The sequence below is a fragment of the Carassius auratus genome, chromosome 48, assembly GCF_003368295.1.
Source record: "Carassius auratus strain Wakin chromosome 48, ASM336829v1, whole genome shotgun sequence".
Lineage (NCBI taxonomy): Eukaryota > Metazoa > Chordata > Actinopteri > Cypriniformes > Cyprinidae > Carassius > Carassius auratus.
The window spans coordinates 419,175-438,916 of record NC_039290.1 but is presented as its reverse complement, the minus strand read 5'-3'; the positions used below and the strand labels follow the sequence as shown (position 1 = coordinate 438,916).

General features: G+C 35.1%; 1 protein-coding gene across 2 annotated transcripts in view; it reads left to right on the top strand.

Moving 5' to 3' along the window:
* The window catches only part of LOC113065408 (nuclear factor of activated T-cells, cytoplasmic 2-like), a 32,234-nt gene continuing 12,492 nt past the window's right edge, over positions 1 to 19,742 (top strand). Inside the window, exons 1-6 of one of the 2 annotated variants that reach the window (XM_026236624.1) lie at positions 1 to 261; positions 4,990 to 5,908; positions 7,014 to 7,182; positions 13,821 to 14,023; positions 14,111 to 14,283; positions 16,120 to 16,260. In XM_026236624.1, the coding sequence (XP_026092409.1) occupies positions 204 to 261; positions 4,990 to 5,908; positions 7,014 to 7,182; positions 13,821 to 14,023; positions 14,111 to 14,283; positions 16,120 to 16,260 (1,663 nt within the window). In that variant the 5' untranslated portion in view covers positions 1 to 203. Of the gene's footprint in view, positions 262 to 2,164; positions 2,610 to 4,989; positions 5,909 to 7,013; positions 7,183 to 13,820; positions 14,024 to 14,110; positions 14,284 to 16,119; positions 16,261 to 19,742 lie in introns of those variants that run through there. The other variant, XM_026236623.1, reaches the window with a different exon arrangement.

The window sequence follows — 19,742 nt, the reverse complement described above, 5'->3', positions numbered from 1 at the left end:
TGATACTCAAGTCAATCCTCAGAGCAGGCAAAGGAGTTCATACCACACAGAGCTCACAGCACTCTTTTTTAATCTTATAACGGAGTATTTGCTTTTTCATTCTCAGCCTTCTCCATCCAGATTTTTTTTTCTGCTATGAACTTTACAGAAAGGCTATTTCTGGACTGTTGAATTCATTTTTTATTTTTTTGTATATTTTCCAAATGTTTAGAGAGTCTTGGAGACTGATGCACTTCCACAGCATGAGGTCGATGGATCAAGGTATGGATGGCGCGTGCTGAAGTGTTGTGAATTACTGGTAATCAATAATTTGATTTTTAAAGTTTTCTTATAGCAAAACTGTTAATGCTACATGAAATGTACTTAATTAGTAATGTAGTAGACAGTGAAATATATTGTGTATATTACAGTATGTACAGTAAAGGGCAGTTGCATCATGAGGAAACTCTCAATGGCATCAATACATGCAATATTGTGGTTTTCTGTTCGATTTAGAATTTTGATTCATTCAGACTATTCTCATGCATTTAACAGATTGTTTAGTTTTCAGAACTTGTGCATTTTTTTTTATGAAGTTGCTTCTGTTTCTCAGACACATGGGAAATTGTGTCTGATTTGTATGGAGGATATTCTGTTTATTTAGAGAGAGGAGATGCAGTAGTTCAGGTGCACTTGTGTTGAAATAGCATGTCTGAAGTTTCATTGTGATGTACAAAACATGAAATGTCAGCACAGCTTTTACAGTTGCAATGATTTCATAATTGTTTAATAATAATACTAGTAATAATAATAAATGGCCAGCTGAATTTGGATTGGCAAACCCGAATACTACTATATGCAGATGTGGCAGAAATAGTAAGGATTTTATATAGTTCATCATGACTCAACACCAGTACTGAATATCATTAGTTACATAAAATTCAGACTACTTGGCTATTCATAGATGATGCTGCAATGGAAAGTTCAGGTAATGTTTAATAACCCTAGATACTGCCACCATGTAAATAATCACATTGTGTCATTTCAGTCTATAAAAAGTCTGGATTTGTCTGGAATAACTGGGGGTCTAATATTAAGGGTTATTTTTCACCTTTGTTCCGACAAATTCTCAGATCGGAGTTGGATCGGGACGTCTGAGGTGGGGTGATTTAATATTTTAAGGAATCTTGTAAAATGGTACAATAGCAGTGACCACAGGATAAATGACAATTAAAAATTTATAGATAGATAGATGAACAGACAGACAGACAGAAATAAACAGACAGAAAGACAGACAGACAGACAAACAGAGATAGACAGACAGAAATAGACAGACAGACAGAAATTGAAAAGACAGACAGATAGAGACAGACAGACAAACAGAGATAGACAGACAGAAATAGACAGACAGACAGAAATAGACAGACAGACAGAAATTGAATGGACAGACAGAGACAGACAGACAGAAATAGACAGACAGATAGAGACAGACAGACAGACAGAGCAATAGACAGACAGAGATAGACAGAGCAATAGACAGACAGACAGAAATAGACAGACAGATAAATACAGATAGACAGACAGAGCAATAAACAGACAGACAGAGACAGACAGACAGATAGACAGACAGACAGAGAGACAGACAGACAGACAGAGAGACAGACAGACAGACAGAGCAATAGACAGAAAGAGATAGACAGAGCCATAGACAGACAGACGGAGACAGACAGAGCAATAAACAGACAGAAAGAGAGACAGACAGACAGATAGACAGACAGAGCAATAGACAGACAGAGACAGACAGAGCAATAAACAGACAGACAGACAGACAGAGACAGATAGACAGACAGAGATAGACAGACAGAGATAGACAGATAGACAGACAGAGATAGACAGATAGACAGACAGAGATAGACAGATAGACAGACAGAGATAGACAGATAGACAGACAAACAGATCAATAGACATCTCGTTTGTCTGATCGTCGTGTCGTATTGTGTAGAGATGAACACTCGGGGGCAGCAGTTCTTCCGAGATGAGGTCAGCATTCACACCCGCCCTGATGCTGAACTCAGATCGTCGCAGTTATGACTAGTATCTGTCGACAGGAGGCGCGTGTCATCCATTTGATCACATCCGTCTGATTGACAGAAGGTTTTATGTTACCTGCAGTAAAACACTCAGACAAACTTACTAAAAGTGCCACTCTTTTTACATTGCGCTCGAGCGACACGACGCAGGAGACGCGTCCAGTCCGTTCTGTTGCGCCCATTCCCGACCGTTTCCCCTGGTGATAGGCAAATCGACGTGTTCTGATTTTGTCGCTGATAGTGTAAATGGGGGTGTGAGTGAAGTTTAAGGCGGAAGTCGAACTTGCACTCGCGCGCATCTGTCGCTCGACTTTATTGATACGTTTGGCCGCTCGGACCCCCGCGTGAAATCCAGCCGGCTTTGTCTCGACGCGTTTATGAAGTTGCTGTGGTGTGAATAAACCCGACTGAGACAGATGAGCTCTTTTTACAGCGATAAGGCTGCGCTAGGACTGGCTGAGGAGCTCAGTCAGGTGCACTGTCAGGATGAGCTGGAGTTTGACTATCTTTTTGAGTATGGACCCACGACGGACCTTCAAGGTTTGTTTCTCTAAACTTCTGCATAAAACGTGTGCTGAAGAATAGAATTACCAGCATAATAATGTGTAGCTGTTTAAACTATTGCAAAAAAGTAGCCTATGTAAAAATAAAATACAGTATGTATGCATGAATATAACCTTTTGGCTTTATGATTTAATTTAAGGTATATTAAATATAATACCTCTGTACAAAATTGTATGGAGATAAAAACGATGGGAGGATTTTTATATATTTGCACAGTATTCTAGTAGTGTTAAGCAATCATTTCATTATGTTTATTTATTTATTTGTTCACTTAAATAATTTTTTTATAAAAGTATAAAAATTTTGAAATAAGTGATATTTTAATTGCCACTTTTTACTAAAAACTTGCATCATTTTTTTGTATTAATTTTATTTATTTATTTAACATCATGTCAGACATTTTAGACAAGAATCGCATTTTTCACAAATGGTTATAATGTGATCATTTCTACAATTTTGATGTTGTGCATGATGGTAATGACATTTGAACTTGAACTGTCACAACATCACACGTTATATCAAAACAGGACATGTGACAGAATGCAAATTTCTGTATTCACAGAATGACCTACTGCACATTTCAAAATGTGCAAAATACTACAGAGCACATTATGTAGAATACTGTATCCCATAATGCAATGCGACTTTTATTTCCAGTGTGTTTGAAATGAACCAGAACTAATCTCAACCAGGTTGAGACAGTTGATTGGACTCACTGTAAAAAAGTTTGTGTTAACTAATACACAAAATCTTTATAAAAATGGAAAACAACCATAGAGTCAGGTTCCGGAAGTAAAAATTGTGAATCGTAACTTAAAGAGAGACCTACTATGGGCTACAAGGTTGTTAATCAACGTTACATGCTTCTAGTGAAGTCCTCATCACACATTTTAAATGATTTTTATAATAATCATGTTTAACAGTGGAATGAAAAAATACTACATAAACTACAGAGAACTCCACCAATCACAGAGTTGCAACAAGTAAATTGTGCCAAAATGAACTCTTCAGTGTTTGGTCAATCCCAGAATGCACTGCGAATGACGTATATGTGATATTTTGCAATTAATGTTGTAATGAAGATCTTGTAATCATGATTATGTCATTCACAAGGTTTCTTGGCATTGTAGTTCTTTCAAATGAACACACTCTTGTGCCTTTGACTTTTTGCTTGATTTTCAAAGATTTTTTTGCTTCAAATCAAAGTTTGTAATATGATGCTTCACTGCATAGCTGGTTGGTGTGGTTCATGGCTTTTAACTCTTAAATTAATGCACTTTAAAAATCTATGGGTAAAAATGCACAGCTGCTTTAAAGTTGAACTGAGTTCACTTGAATTTCGCAATATTCACACTGTTGTTGAGTTAAAGTGAAGCAACACTGAACTAAATTTAGCTAAATGACATGCAATGCTGGCAGATTACTTACTAAATGTAGTCTGTTATTGGTTATAAATGACATGATGAAAGCTGTAGTCAGTAATGTAATCTAGATTACTAAATTTAGGTAAAGTATTCTGACTACTTTTGGATTACTTTTAGATTACTCTTGACCAAAGAGTATTGTTTATAGATTTGAATTGGATTATTGTTATTAAAAAAAAAGAAACATAAAACATATTCCATTCTTTGTTATCAAAGTCATTAAATGTATTGAACATTTGGTTTGAATATTATAATTGATTGAGAGGTGCCTTTCTCCCCAAATTCAGTATTGAGTATGTTCAAAGCTAAACTAAATTACACAGTAGAATCTCTTTTCTAAAACGATCTAAACATTTAGAGAATCAATAAATTATGAATAATTCACTGTCATTGTGTGAATAATCTGTACACATGTTCTCCATATAAATTTATCTGTAAACTGGTTAGCAATATTTAGAAGAAATAATGATTTCTAATCACAGGTACTTTTAAAAAAAAAAATCTGATTACGTAAACCAGATTACACGAAATCAGTTAATACCCAACAAATGGACTTTGCAAGATTTATGGCTATTGAATTAAATCAAACGAACAGTGAAATTAAACTAATAATGACAGTATTGTCTTTTTAGAGCTGCTTTACAGTGGAAATTGTATTTGGATCAAAAAAAGAAATTTGAAGCATTCACATTGTTACTGAATTTAACTGAACCAACACCGAACTAAATTAAGATGATTATAATGACACTATTGTCTTTTTAGAGTTGCTTTTCAGCTTAAATTGTATAACTTTTTGTACAGTTGTTTGTTTATTACTTTGAAGCTGCTTTTAATCTATCTGTATTGTATTGAATGCTATAAATTAATGTGATTTGATTTTAAATAATAGGCAGCATCTTACCCATTTTGTGTCCATTGTTTGTTTGTTACAGATGAGCAAAGCATCTCCTCGCACAAAAACTTCATCTCTCATCCCAGCCTCTCCTATCCTGTGGAGGAGGCTCAACCGTACGGCATCAAGTCGTGTACGGCTTCCTTCGCCGAACTCAACGAAGGATTCTCCGGCTATGAGCAACTGGAGCCTAAGAGCTTCCTGGAGAACGCCAGACCCAACAGCCAAGCCCTGAGCCCCCGAATCGAGATCACGCCCTCCCGTGAGCACTATAGTCATGGTCGAGACTCGCTCCAGAACCCTCTCTTGAACACCAGCCCCAGTCCCGGTCTCACCGTGCCTGGTCAAGACCCTTTGGCTTACCGGGAGCCGCAGTGCTTGAGTCCCGCCAGCAGCAACTCATCCACCTCCTGGCACTCAGAGAGCTACTCTCCTTGGGCTTCCCCTTGCGTTTCGCCCAGCAACAGCCAAGCAGCTGGAGAACTTTGCCCGCGACTCCAGGGCATCCACACGGGTTCCCCTCGAACCAGTCCGGGCACTTCTCCGCGAACCAGCCTGGTGGAGGACGGCTGCGTGGGGCCACGTTCCCCTTCACCCCGGCCCGGCTCGCGTTCCACCTCTCCTCTATGCAAACGGACCTACGACATGTACAGAAACCTGGTGCCAGTGGTCCGTTCACGCAGCCCATCGCCCCACGGTGGCCACGAAGAGCATCACACTCCCCAATATGGCTCCAATAACATCTCAGGGGTCATGAATGGGTTCGGCGTCGCCCAAGCTAGTTCCATTCCTACCAAAATCGTGAAGACCAACCAGCAGAGCTACACGCTTTACCCAGACAACCACACTGAGAGTTACCTGGTGTCATGTGACCAGGATGTGAAGACCAAACCTGGCCCTGAACCGTTCTTCGTTCTCCCTCAAATGTGGCCTAAACAGCTGGTGCCTGGAATATGCAGGTAAATATTTGCTCAAGTCTCCTCATTTTCTTTTGATGCAAGGTTTGCTTGAAAAGTCATGGGAATTAAAGGAAGATAATTTGTTGCCATCACAGTTTGGTAAATTATGTCTTTATTAATAATTAAAGATAAAAATGTACACTTAAATTTACACTTATTTACATTTTTGATGGTACATGTAAATACCTATATAGAAATTAGAATTATCGGTCACCGATATTTGATATATATATATATATATATAAAATATTTTTTTCATTAAAAAAAATATATAATTTTAAATGTACAAATATGTTGGTTTATTATCTGTTGGCAAACCTGTCAGTTGGCTAAGCAGACCTGGTTATTGACCTATACCGATAATCTTAAATATTAAACAAAAAATTTAATAGATATACATTTAATATAATATTATTTTCACATAAAAATAAACATAAACCTCTAAAAGAAACACTAACATTATGGTTGTAAGATTTTTTTTTTTTTTTGTGAAAAAAGTCTCTTATTCCCCTGAAGACTGCATTTATTTGATTCAAAAATACAGTAAAACAATAATATTATGATTTTTTTTTTTAAAAATTAAATAACTGAATATATTTTAAAACGTAATTTATTCCTGTGATGTAAAGCTGTATTTTCAGCATCATTCCTCCAGTCTTCAGTGTCACATGATCCTTCAGAAATCAATCTAATGTGCTGATTTGCTGTTTTTATTATAAAAAATGCTGAAAACAGTTGTACTGCTTAATATTTTTTGTGGAAACGGTGATTATTTTCCAGATACTTTGATGAAAGCAGTTTAAAAGAACAGCATTTGTTTGAAACTTTTGTAACATTATATATATATATCTTTACTGTTCCTTTTGATCAATTAAATGCATCCTTGCCGAATGAAAGTATTATTTAAAAACAAATAATTCTTACTGACCACAAATTCTAAATATGTTTCTAGTTGGACCTGTAATCAGTGGGACAGTCGTATTACTTGCATAAGACAACATGTTCTGCAAAGCCCTCCACGACTCACACACCTGCTGCACTTTTCATTTTATGAATCGGATATGTTAAGCAAATAAGCATGAGTATCATCTTTCATCTCTCCCAGCATCCCCGTGGCTTCCTTGCCCTCGCTGGAGTGGCCTCTGCCCAGCCGCACCGATCAGTACGAGCTCCACATCGAGGTGCAGCCCAAACCACACCACAGGGCTCACTATGAGACCGAGGGCAGCCGCGGGGCAGTCAAAGCCCCTACCGGAGGTCACCCGGTGGTCCAGGTGGGTGTTCATTCTGTCTCGTCTCACTAGACATCCGTGTGTAGGTATTTCCTAGTCATTATGCAACGTGAGGTGATTTCGCCCCAGGTCAGTGTTATGAAAATGGCTTCTGCTCGTCTGTGTGATTTCTGTGCTTTTATCAATCTTTACACAAATGAATGCACTCATTTATTAGTAGTGTGAGCTAAGACGAGCATCACTATTGTTAATGCTCATGCTTATGGTCAGGGACTTTTTCCCCTAAAATCCCTAACCCTAATTATTTCAACATAAGCTCGTAACTCCGATACCCAGATACAGAAATGAAAAACCTCAAATAATGCAGATTGTTAAGCCAAGACTTTGGGTTTGAATAGTAACTACCTAGCAATCACCCAGAACACCCCATCACCTACTAAGCATCACCTTATGAACCTCCCAGTACACCCTAGCAACATGGCATATTTTAATTCATTTTATTTTTTATTATTTCAATATATTGTATTATTTTACAATTGTTTTACTTTTGTATAACTACTAATTATTTATTATATATTTTTTTTTATTAATGACATTTTGTAAAAATATGTATTATTTTTATTACTACTTAATCTTTTTTATTAAGTATATTTTCTTTAAATACATTTGTATTACTTTTTACATTATCCTTTGTGTTTTTTTTTATTACTTTTTACATCTTTTAAATCTTTTATAAATGGCATTTATTTTATTTTATATCTTTTATTTTTTACCTCTTTAATTTTATTGTATTTATATATTGCATTTTTTATATATATTTCATCTGTATTAATTTTTATTTTATTTATTCCATTTTTCTGTATTTATTTGTATTACTATTTAAGTTAAATTTATTAATTGCAATTCTAAATATATATATATGTGTGTGTGTGTATGTATGTGTGTGTGTGTATGTGTATATATATATATATATATATATATATATATATATATATATATATATACACACACACTCTTTTTTTGTCTCTCTTATTTTCTCTGTATTCTGAAGACATAAGAAATTGCTCCGTTTGTTTACCATTTTAAGTTTGACGTTGCTCTGGTAACAGTTTATATGAAAGCGCTCTTGTTGCTTTTTGCTCTCTCAGTGTAAACCATCTTTAATGGTCTTGTTAGCGGAGCGGCCAGCATCCTTCCGATGTGAGCGCTCCGCTAAAGATTGCAGACTGCCTTGGCAAAGCCAAAGTGTTTAATGCTTTCCATTCCCTGGCACTGGCTGTGGTCAGTGCAGATCGTCGCTGGAGTTACTCACGACTGCTCCTTCATCTACTTTACTTTTCCAGCTCACCAGCTGCCATGGCAACCAGGTTCTCCGATGGCCCATGGAAACGGTCGTGTTTACCCGCTTACACTCAGACCTTCGTGCACAATGACAGTATTTATAGGATTCTGCTCTAAAATTATGATGTTCGTAAAAAGTAGCAGTCACAGGTTGCTTAGGTCATGTTTCCAAAATAATAATATATATGTATTTCCTATTTCCTTATTAATTTATTTATTTGTGTTTGTTTCTTTTTGTATATAATATCATAATATATAATTTGTATTTATTTATTTATTTATTTTTATGCATTTATCCCCCCCCTCAATTTTTTTAATAAAATAAAAAATATATATTTCAGTTTCCTTATACATTATTTATTTGTTTGTTTGTTTTATTCAAGTATGCATTGTATTTATATTTATTTATTTATTTATTTATTTATTTATTTATTTATTTATTTATTTATTTATTTTTATGCTTTTACACCCCCCAAAAATAAAATTATATATATATAATTTTTTTTTTTTTTTTTTTTTTTATTATATATTTTTTTATAATTATGTATTTATTTTATTTAAATGTCATTATTTATCTTTTTGTTTATTTATTTTAGGATGAAATATGATTTGTTTCATGGCAGTTTTTTCTCATTTTCACCCTCAGAAAAATTATAAATATATCCAATTAATGTGGATGGCGTAGTTTAAATAATTTGTGAGAGTTACTTTAAAATGTTTGAGTTCATCTGTTTTAGGATCATGACAAATCTGAGCACAGTGTAAGATGCTTTAGAGGAGACATTATTGAGCTCTTTTTCTTAGGAGAAATGTTTGAGAAGCAGGAGACTTAAGCAAACATGTCAGTATGTTCTCCGTTAAAGATCGCCTTCATGATTCAACTTTCATGATTCAGCTTGCTTTTAAGCATGATTTTCATCAACATGTTAGTTTACTTTACCTAGTACTATTTACGATTCTTTTGCTCCAGCTGAACACTATGGAGCCAAAAGAGTATCAATAAATGCACACACTACATTCACATATGCACACATAGGATTCATACATGCACACACATAATTCATAAATACACACACAGGATACACAAATGCGCACAAAATTCACAAATGCACACACAAAATTTAAAAAGCACAGAGGATTCACAAATGCTTACAAAATTCAGAAATGCACACACAATTCAGAAATGCAAACAACATTTACAAATGCACTCAAGATTCACAAATGCACAGGACAAGATTCAGAAATGTATTTCTGATGCACACACACATATATCTTGATTTACAAACTGCTTGCGGTCTGTGAACTTCACTGCATTTGTGTGTGAATTTTGAAACTCCTCTGACTTGGCTTGACACATAAATGCCTTTTTTTAAACAGGGAATGATCTGCAACCAATCAGATATCTCCCTTGTTTGAGCCAATCACAAGAATGCACCCCACGTGGGGGATTGTTTACTTACAAGCAAATCAGCGAACGACTCACTTTCCTCAGCGAACAACTCACTTTCCTCAATCAGCGAACGATTCACTTTCCTCAGCGAACAACTCACTTTCCTCAGCGAACAACTCACTTCCTCAATCAGCGAACGATTCACTTTCCTCACGCAGTGAACGACTCACTTTCCTTAGCGAACGACTCACTTACCTCACGCAGCCGGCGACTCACTTTGCGCAGCCGGACACCCACTTTGCGCAGCAGGAGACTCACTTTCCTCACGAGTCACGCAGCGAGTGACTCACTTTCCTCAGCGAACGATTCACTTTCCTCACCCAGCGAAGTTGAGCGAACGATTCCCTTTCCTCTCGCAGCGGCGACTCACTTTGCGCAGCCGGAGAGTCACTTTCCTCTCTCAGCGGACCACTGACTCTCTCTTCATGTAGGGACCAAATATTATAATTAAAGTGACTTCTATATTGCATCCAAAAGAATATTTAGATATACTTAAAATATTCAAAAAGGTGTAACAATTTTTTTTTTTACTTTCATTAAAATATTTCAATAAAATGAAATAATTGCCTATTGCAAATTTATGAATCCATGGTTAACTTTTTTTCTGCAGTCACAGTCTGGGCTATATGTATTGAGACATTTTTAAATTTATATTTTGTAAAAAATAATAAAAAATAAACCTGAATTGTAATCTAAACATCTGTATTTCCATACAATTTCATAAATAGGCTGTGTGAACGCGTTCATGTGATTGGCTTATAAGTAAACAACCACGTGGAGTGCGTTCTTGTGATTGGCTAAAAGAAGGGAGACATCTGATTGGTTGCTGATCATTCCCTGTTTAAAAAAAGGCATTTGTGTGTTGAGCCAAGTCAGAGGAGTCTCAAAATTCACACACAAATGCAGTGAAGTTCACAGACCGCAAGCAGTTTGTAAATCCAGATATATGTGTGTGTGCATTAGAAATACATTTCTGAATCTTGTCCTGTGCATTTGTGAATCTTGAGTGCATTTGTAAATGTTGTTTGCATTTCTGAATTGTGTGTGTATTTCTGAATTTTGTAAGCATTTCTGAATTTTGTATGCATTTGTGAATCTTCTGTGCTTTTTAAATTTTGTGTGTGCATTTGTAAATTTTGTGCACATTTGTGTATCCTGTGTGTGTATTCATGAATCATGTGTGTGCATGTATGAATCCCGTGTGTGCATATGTGAATGTAGTGTGTGCATTTATCTTTATTGAGACTCTTTTGGCTCCATACAACACATTTCAGTCCACATATCTGATGCAGCATTGTTGTTCACCAGTTGAGTCCACTATATATGAGCAATGTAGTGTTTACACATGCCCTGCTCAGTCTGCTTTTGAATTCCAGAGTAAATTTAGCTGCATCTTCATGCTTTGTGGTTTCTGCACGCTTCCTTCCGATCTATACTTTTTTCTTTTTTTTTAAGAGTGAACAACTAATTTGTTACTTGCGTTCTTGTGTGTCATCTGCTTTCAGTATTCACATGACTCTGTTTGTGCAATCATGTCATAGTGATTTGGATATTTTCAGTAAATCAGAAAAGGAGTCTAAGAAACGTCAGTGTTTCCATTAGTTGTTTGCAAAGGAAGCAGCTGAAATGTAGTTATTTTGAAAGTGGCTTATACTTTCATTTATCATAAAATCTGATGTGTGGTTTTGACACAAACTGAAGGCTGTTAGTTATTTAACAAAATGCAAGATCTTCAATATAACACATACATTTAAAAGATAGATATGTTTAAACATTTTTTAAATGTATTTATATTTTTGGTACTTGAAAATTTTATTGATTGCATTTATTTTATTGCATTAATCACAGTTTTAAAAAAAAATCTATATATTTTATGTAATATATTTGTGTTTTATTTACGTTATTGTTTTTATTTCTGATTATATTTACCACTTTTATTTTATTTATAAATTGCAGTTTTCTTAAATATATCCTTTTATTTGTATTACTTTTTAACTTTTATTATTTATATGTTTTTTTAGTTAGTTACATTTTATTTTATTTTTTTATTGCATTTTATTTATATATATATATATATATATATATATATATATATATATATATATATACATATATATACATATATATATATATATATATATATATATATATATATATATATATATATATATATATATATAATGATAAATAAAGTTTGTGTTTGCAGAGATCATCAAAGTTACCTTGAGCAATGCATTTATCTCTAATTTTAGAGATTGTCCCTACAATTAGTTTATTACAAGTTGTTTGAATGGAAAAGTTAAGCTCTCTATATGACCAAGTAGTTTTTTCACTCCCATATTATATTAAAACTGTTCTTTTTCTTGCACGAAGCCCTTAAATTGCACTCCAAAATCTCTAGTCATGAAATACGTGAAGTTATAATGTAGGCAGATAAAGCCTGTTGTGTTGTTCACCATATCTTGCTCATCTACAACAAGATGACAAGGCCATAGTTGTTTTTCTCATTGGGCTTGCCATGTTTTGCATATGAAAATGTGCGCCATTTGCCTCTGTGTCAGACAGGACTTAGCTCTTCTGAATTATTAACCTTCAGTGCTGGAATTCAGACAGCAAGCCAGGATGCTTTTGTGCAATCTCACATTCATCTGTACATGCATACCCCCAATGTTAGATTGTTTATTTGTTTTGCACTCAGGCACTGTATGATTTGCAAACTGCCGCACCAAATTCATTCAAATTTTGGTTTGAATTTGAAATGTATCTTCCAGGATCAATCAAATGGCACTGGAAGGACTCATAGGCCACAAACCTTCCCACAGTTTGAGTTCTCGGGTGATTGATGAGTTTGAGGAGATTAGAAGTTTGCAAACGTCACATGCCCTTCTGGCTTGAGTTCAAGGTTTCTGGAAATGCTAATGTTTCAAGCAGGTCTGTGCTTCCCAATTAGGAGAGCAGACCTCTGCTGAAAGAGCTGTGTGTCTGAGATCCTGGTCTCTGCTGTTTTTTAAATTTTGGGGGTATTTATGTATTTCACAGTTTACACAATTAATTAATTAATCTCATCTGGACATACAATTTTGAGATATTCAATTATTTTATTTTAATTTTATTTTTTATTTTTTTTTTAGAAAAACAAAAACAAAGACCAAAACATCAACAATCCTGACAAATATTAGATATTTTGTATATTTATATACATTTTTCATTTGTTTTTATTATTATTTATTTTTTTATTTTAATTTTCTTTATTTATTTATTGGGTTTTTAACAGTTACAATTACAATACAATACAACCCCCCCCCAAGCCCCCCCCCCAGTAAAAAAAAAAAAAAAAAAAAGGAGGGATTATTATTTGTATTTTTTAATGTTTTTAAATTAAAACTTTTATCCAGGGAAGCATTAAATTAAAAGTAATTGATTAAAAGTGACAGTAAACACATTTATAATGTAAAAAATAAATAATGAATAAATGTTTTTTTTTTATTCAGCAAAGAATCCTGAAAAGTCCTCAGATATGCACAGCTGTTTTCAACATTGACAATAATCTGAAATGTTTATTGAGCATCAAATCATCACATCAGAATGATTTTGGAAGGATCATGAAGACTGGAGGAATGATGCATGAAATTCAGCTATGCATCACTGAAATAAATTACATTTTGTAATGTATTTAAATAAAAATCAGCTTTTTTAAACTGTAATAATATTTACAATTTATGTTTTATATTTGATCAATTGAATAAAGCTTTGGTCATCATGAGGGAATTTCTTTCCAAAATGTGAACTATTTTTACCCCAACTTTTGAACAGTAGTGCGCATTACAAATGAGAGTTTAGAACTGAATCATGCTAATAAATATCTCTTTCTTCACTTTTCTGTGTGTAGTTACGTGGATACAGAGGCAAGGAGCCGCTGGGTTTACAGATCTTCATTGGCACGGCAGACGAGCGAATCCTGAAACCTCATGCTTTCTATCAGGTCCATCGCATTACCGGCAAAACCGTCTCCACCAGCAGCTACGAGAAGATCATCAGCAACACCAAAGTCCTGGAGATTCCTCTTGAGCCAAAGAATAATATGAAAGCAGTGTAAGGAAACCGTGATGATGATGAATCTTTCTTCCTCTAGTTTTTGGTTTCAAATTTGCATAATAACAAGCTCTGAATGCTTCTCAGAATTGATTGCGCCGGGATTCTCAAGCTTCGCAATGCCGACATCGAGCTGCGGAAAGGGGAGACGGACATTGGGCGGAAAAACACGCGTGTTCGACTGGTTTTCCGTGTTCATATTCCCCAGCAAGGAGGCCAACACGTGTCTCTGCAAGCTGCTTCGCATCCCATCGAATGCTGTAAGTAAAATTAGCCTCCAAAGTAACGAAATGTGCTGAATTAAATCAAAGCTGACCCTGTTCACTTCTTTCTCGGTGGCTTAAACTCTGAAGGACCTGACAGGTTTGTTGATCTGTTTAGGGTCAAGGATTTGAACACTTGCTGGTTTCTGGTTGCTCTGCTTCCTCCTCAGTTAGGTTTCGTTCAATGCAAAGTAAGGTCAACTGTGCAAAAGAGGAATGAATTTAAAATGAGCCTGATAAATTACAGTTTCTTTATTAGGAAGTTAATCTGATATCGTTGCTGTATTTGCAGACATATCTCACCCAGTTGACAGGTAAAACACTGTATTATTTAGTTCAGCTTCATACGCTTCATTATTTCAGATTACAGCACGTCACACATCTGTCCAAAGGTCACTCGTATTTGTCTTAATATTAAATATTAAATTACAGATAAGTTTCACTAGTGCATGTCCTTAACATACAGTAACAACACACTTTAGCACCACGTGAAACAGGATTTAAAGTAAATAAGCGGTGTTTAATACGCCGGATCATTCTGTCTGCTTGTTTACATGACACCGTGTTCATTTGGCTGAAGAAAATTCATTTCATTTCATTCTTCTCATTAAGCCTCTTAATTCCAAAGCGAATAATTCTAAATTAATTCCCTGAGCTAAAATATGTTTGCTTCCTAATCTGTTGTATGAGTAGAATACTAAATTCATAGTTTAAGGTTGTTATTGTTATTGCTTGTATCATTTAGGAAGCAACCCATCCCAAGCAACAATAACAGCATTTATATCATTTTGTAAATTATATTTGAATTTTATGGTAATATTTGAATTAAATCAAATGTTAAGAATCATATAATTATATTATATTATATTATATTATTTAAATACTTAATATTATATGTAAATATTTTTCTGTGTGTGTGTTTCTATGTAAACAGTTCTGCTGCTTAATATTTTTTCAGAACATGTGATACTTTTTTTAGGATACTTTTTAGGATGAATAAAAAGTAAAAAAAAAAAAAAATGAAGCTATGTTTTAAAATATAAATATTTTGTAATAACAATCTACACTTCTGGTCAGTAATTTGGGGTCAGTAATTTTCTTTCTTTCTTTTTTTTAATAAAATCAATACTTTTATTCAGCAAAGATGTGTTAAATTGATAAAAAGTGATAGTAAAGAAAATATATTATTAGAATATATATTATTAGAATTTTTTTTATTCTTTTGAATAAATGCAGTTCTTTTTAACCTTTTATTGATCAAATATATTAGACAGCAGAACTGTTTCCAACACTCATAATAAATCAGAATATTAGAATGATTTCTAAATGATCATGTGATCCACTGGATGTTACATGTGACACTGAAGACTGTAACACTGAGTAATGATGCTGAAAATTCAGCTTTGCATCACAGGAATAAATTATTTTTTAAAGTATATTCAAATAGAAAACTATTATTTTAAGTTGTAATAATATTTCACAATATTTCAGTTTTTTCTGTATTTTTGATCAAATAAATGCAGGCTTGATGAGCAGAAGAAACTTCTTAAAAAAAACATAAAAAATAGTAATGTTTCCAAACTTTAATGAACATATAAATGTATAAAATATATTATTATTTTATTTAATACTACCAATAATACATTTTATACATTTATGTGTTCAGTTTTTAGACTAATTTTGTAAACATGAGGTTGAGTGTTTTTTTTGGGTATCAATAGGTGGTCTCAGAAACTTTGCGATTCATGGGCCATATTCTTAGGGTTCAAACGTGTGATATTAATTAAATCCAATCATCTTCATCCACTGTCTGCTCTCTGTTTGACTCTGTAGCCCAGAGATCTGCCCACGAGCTGCCCATGGTAGAAAAGCAGGACATGGATGCCTGTTCGGTTCTCGGAGGCCAGCAGATGATTCTCACCGGTCAGAACTTCAGCTCAGATTCAAAGGTGATCTTCACGGAGAAGACTCACGGTAAGCGCTTTAAGACTGGTTTTGAGATATTTTGAGATATAATCACCCCAAGAAATGCAGTTGTCCCTCCTGTGTCAACATGTGTGTTGAAACGGGAAGTTGGGGCTGGACATCCTGAATGCGTGTGGTTTGTTAGTTGATTTTTCTAGGCGGGGAAGAGACATTTCAGTCATTTTATATGTGCTAAATTCTTGTTCAAGTCCTCCTGGGAAGTAATTTCCCAGGAGGACATACTGCTGGCATACAAATTTTTATTTAAATTTTTTTTTTGAAGCTGAAAGCATTATTAACTCAGCCAATAAACAGAATAAACAAACAAGCTAGCTAATTGCATTTAGTTACATCATAGTAAAACAATACTTGACATTTTGTACTTCGGACATAAGCAATGAAACCACTTAATTTCAATCAACTTCGTTGCAACCATTAAATGGTTGGGAAAGGAAGAAAAGAGTTAGAAAAGAAACACGGATGGACATTTGATTGAACAAAAACTTTGTTCTGGAAGAGAAAGACTGTATATTTTTATTTTTAAGTGTTTATCAGAGTTATTATTGTTAGGGCTGCACGATATTGGGAAAAAATTACATTGCGATATTTTATTTTTCTGTGATCTATATTGCGATATGAAATGTAATCAAATATTTTCTTACAAACAAAAATGGGGTGAGCACACTTACATTCTCATTTTAAATGATTTAAACATCGACAACATTGTGTCAATTGATTAATATGCGTGATGGAGAGAGAGCAAGACAGCGTTTGTGTTGTTTGAAGATGGTGAGCGTGCGGCCGGGGCTAGCTCTCTCTCTCTCACGCTCTCTCTCTCTCTCGCGCTCTTTCTCTCTCACGCTCTCTCTCTCTCACGCTCTCTCTCTTTCACACTCTCTTTCTCTCACGCTCTCTCTCTCTTTCGCGCTCTCTCTCTCGCGCGCTCTCTCTCACATACTCTCTCTCTTGCGTGCCCTCTCTCTTTCGGGCATGCTCTCTCTCTCGCGCGCATGCTCTCTCTCACGCTCTCTCTCTTTCGTGCTCTCTCTCTCTCACGTTCTCTCTCTCTCACGCTCTCTCTCTCTCGCGCACGCTCTCTCTCACGCTCTCTCTCTCTCATACTCTCTCTCTCTTGCGTGCCCTCTCTCTTTCGGCCACGCTCTCTCTCTCTCGCGCACGCTCTCTCTCACGCTCTCTCTCTCTCTCTCACGCTCTCTCTCTCTCTCTCATGCTCTCTCTCTGGCGTGCCCTCTCTCTTTCGGGCACGCTCTCTCTCTCTCGCGCACGCTCTCTCTCTCTCTCACGCTCTCTCTCTCTCTCTCATGCTCTCTCTCTTGCGCGCCCTCTCTCTTTCGGGCACGCTCTCTCTCGCGCTCTCTCTCTCTCTCTCTCTCTCTCTCTCACGTGCACGCGCTCTCTTTCTCTCTCTCTGCCCTGTTAAAACTCACAGGACTTAAAATTTTAAAACTGCTGTGCAATTAATCTAGGAATCACATTCGTCAAGGGCCGTACAGTAAATGAATAACGGATCAACTACGACAGCCTACATCGCACATCCTGCAATGTGACTATCGTGGATTCATACATCGCGATATCGATGCTTAAACAACACATTGTGCAGCCCTAATTATAGTTAACTAAAACTATAAAAAAAACTAAAACCATAGAAAATTATGTTACATGACATAAACGTTAACTAAACAAATTAAATACAATAAAAAGCTTACTTCAGCTAGCTGGCAAAGCAACATTTCTCGTTTTAATTTAGCTTAAGCATAAGTAATGAAATAACTACAGCTGAACAACAAAAAATTACAAACAACAACAACAAAATTACTAAAATGAAAATGGAAATGAAAAAATATACTAAAATAACACTGGTGTTTACCTGCTAAAGTGAATTTTGTCAATGTTTAGGAGTGCACTAATATGTAAGATAAGATAATATTTAATTTCTACTGTTGCTTTTCTACGGCACCTGTTTTTGTGCTTTTTGTTTGTTTTCTGTGGCTCAGACTGAGAAGCAAACCACGCTGACAGTTTACCCATCAACAGTTTGCATTATCTGTCAGATAAGAGGCAAAGCTTCATTGTCCTCTCTCTGTTGTTGTTTCAGTGTGCGGGAGGCTTCTGCTGAAGAGTGTGTCGCCTTTGTGTCCAGTGACACACGTGTAGAGTTGCTCTGGTTTATTTAATCAGACATTATTCACAGTGCACAAAAAGTGTAACACGAAATGGCTGTTTCCATATTCATGAGTCATCGTTTTATCTGAAACGAACAGAATAAAAACTCAAACTGAACAGCTGCTAAAACGACGTCATTGCAGACGCTCACAAACCCATGGGTGAACTTTATGAATGATTGTGGACTGCAAAAGAGCATTAGGCTTTCATCTGTATTGTGACCTTTTCTAATCGGTTTCACTGGCATTTGCATGAAGTTTTAGATTTCTGATCTGAATACAGTGTCAGCTTTAAACTGATCTACGTCAGTTCGATTGCACTGTCGTTTACCTGTTAAAGTTGCATTTAATTCATTTAAAATTTGAGTTTTTAGGTATCTATAAGCTTTGGGGCCTTCAATATGCTAGTGCACTCTTAAGTTGACAAAATAAGCTTTTAGCAGACACAAGCATCTTACATTTTGTTTTGTCCAATTAAATGCTCTCTAGAATTGGCAATAGCAAGTAGCATATCATCTTTTGACCGTGCATTAAAAAATAAAATAAAATACCACATCTCTACGAAATTAAGGTAAGACCAAGGCAAAAGAGGTAAAAAAAAAAAAAAAATTCATGCACTAGTCATAATGTGTGGAACCAAATCATCCAAAATACACTTTTAAGTCTTTATTTTATTGCACTTTTTTTTATTTGCATCTGTAGATTTCTTTTACTATACATATCATTAAAGGCTGTTTTTCCCCCCCTTCACTTCACTAGTAATTACATCTTACAACCAGCGCAAACCGTCTTTTTGGCCTGAAGATTATTTTTGTGTCTGACCTCACTGAATATGCATTTGTAGGAGTTTCCCTTTCAGATGCAAAATTTATGGGGGGATAGTATTAAAATGAATAAACTAACGTTTGCCCTCGTCAAATTATTGGTAATTGTGCCATTATTTAACACTTCAGAAAAGCATATCTTAAAGCAGATGTTGATTTGTGTTGCTCTTGGTAGATTGTGTGGATCATTATGGAAATGTCTGTGTGTGTGTTCTTTAATTTGCACATTGTCAGTAAATCAATCCACAGAAATTTTCACATTTTGGATAATAATTTGCCCTGTTTAGTTAATCTGCCCCTTATTCTTATCTATATTCTAAAGGTTTTTATGATTTCTTCATAGCATATAATTCACTTATTATTTTATACACTTAATTCCTAAAAACATGGTGATAATTTATAAATAGAGATATCCAAAATCCTCATACATCCAAAATGTCAACAAAATGAGATGGAAGAATTTTTGAACCAGTGTTCGGATTTC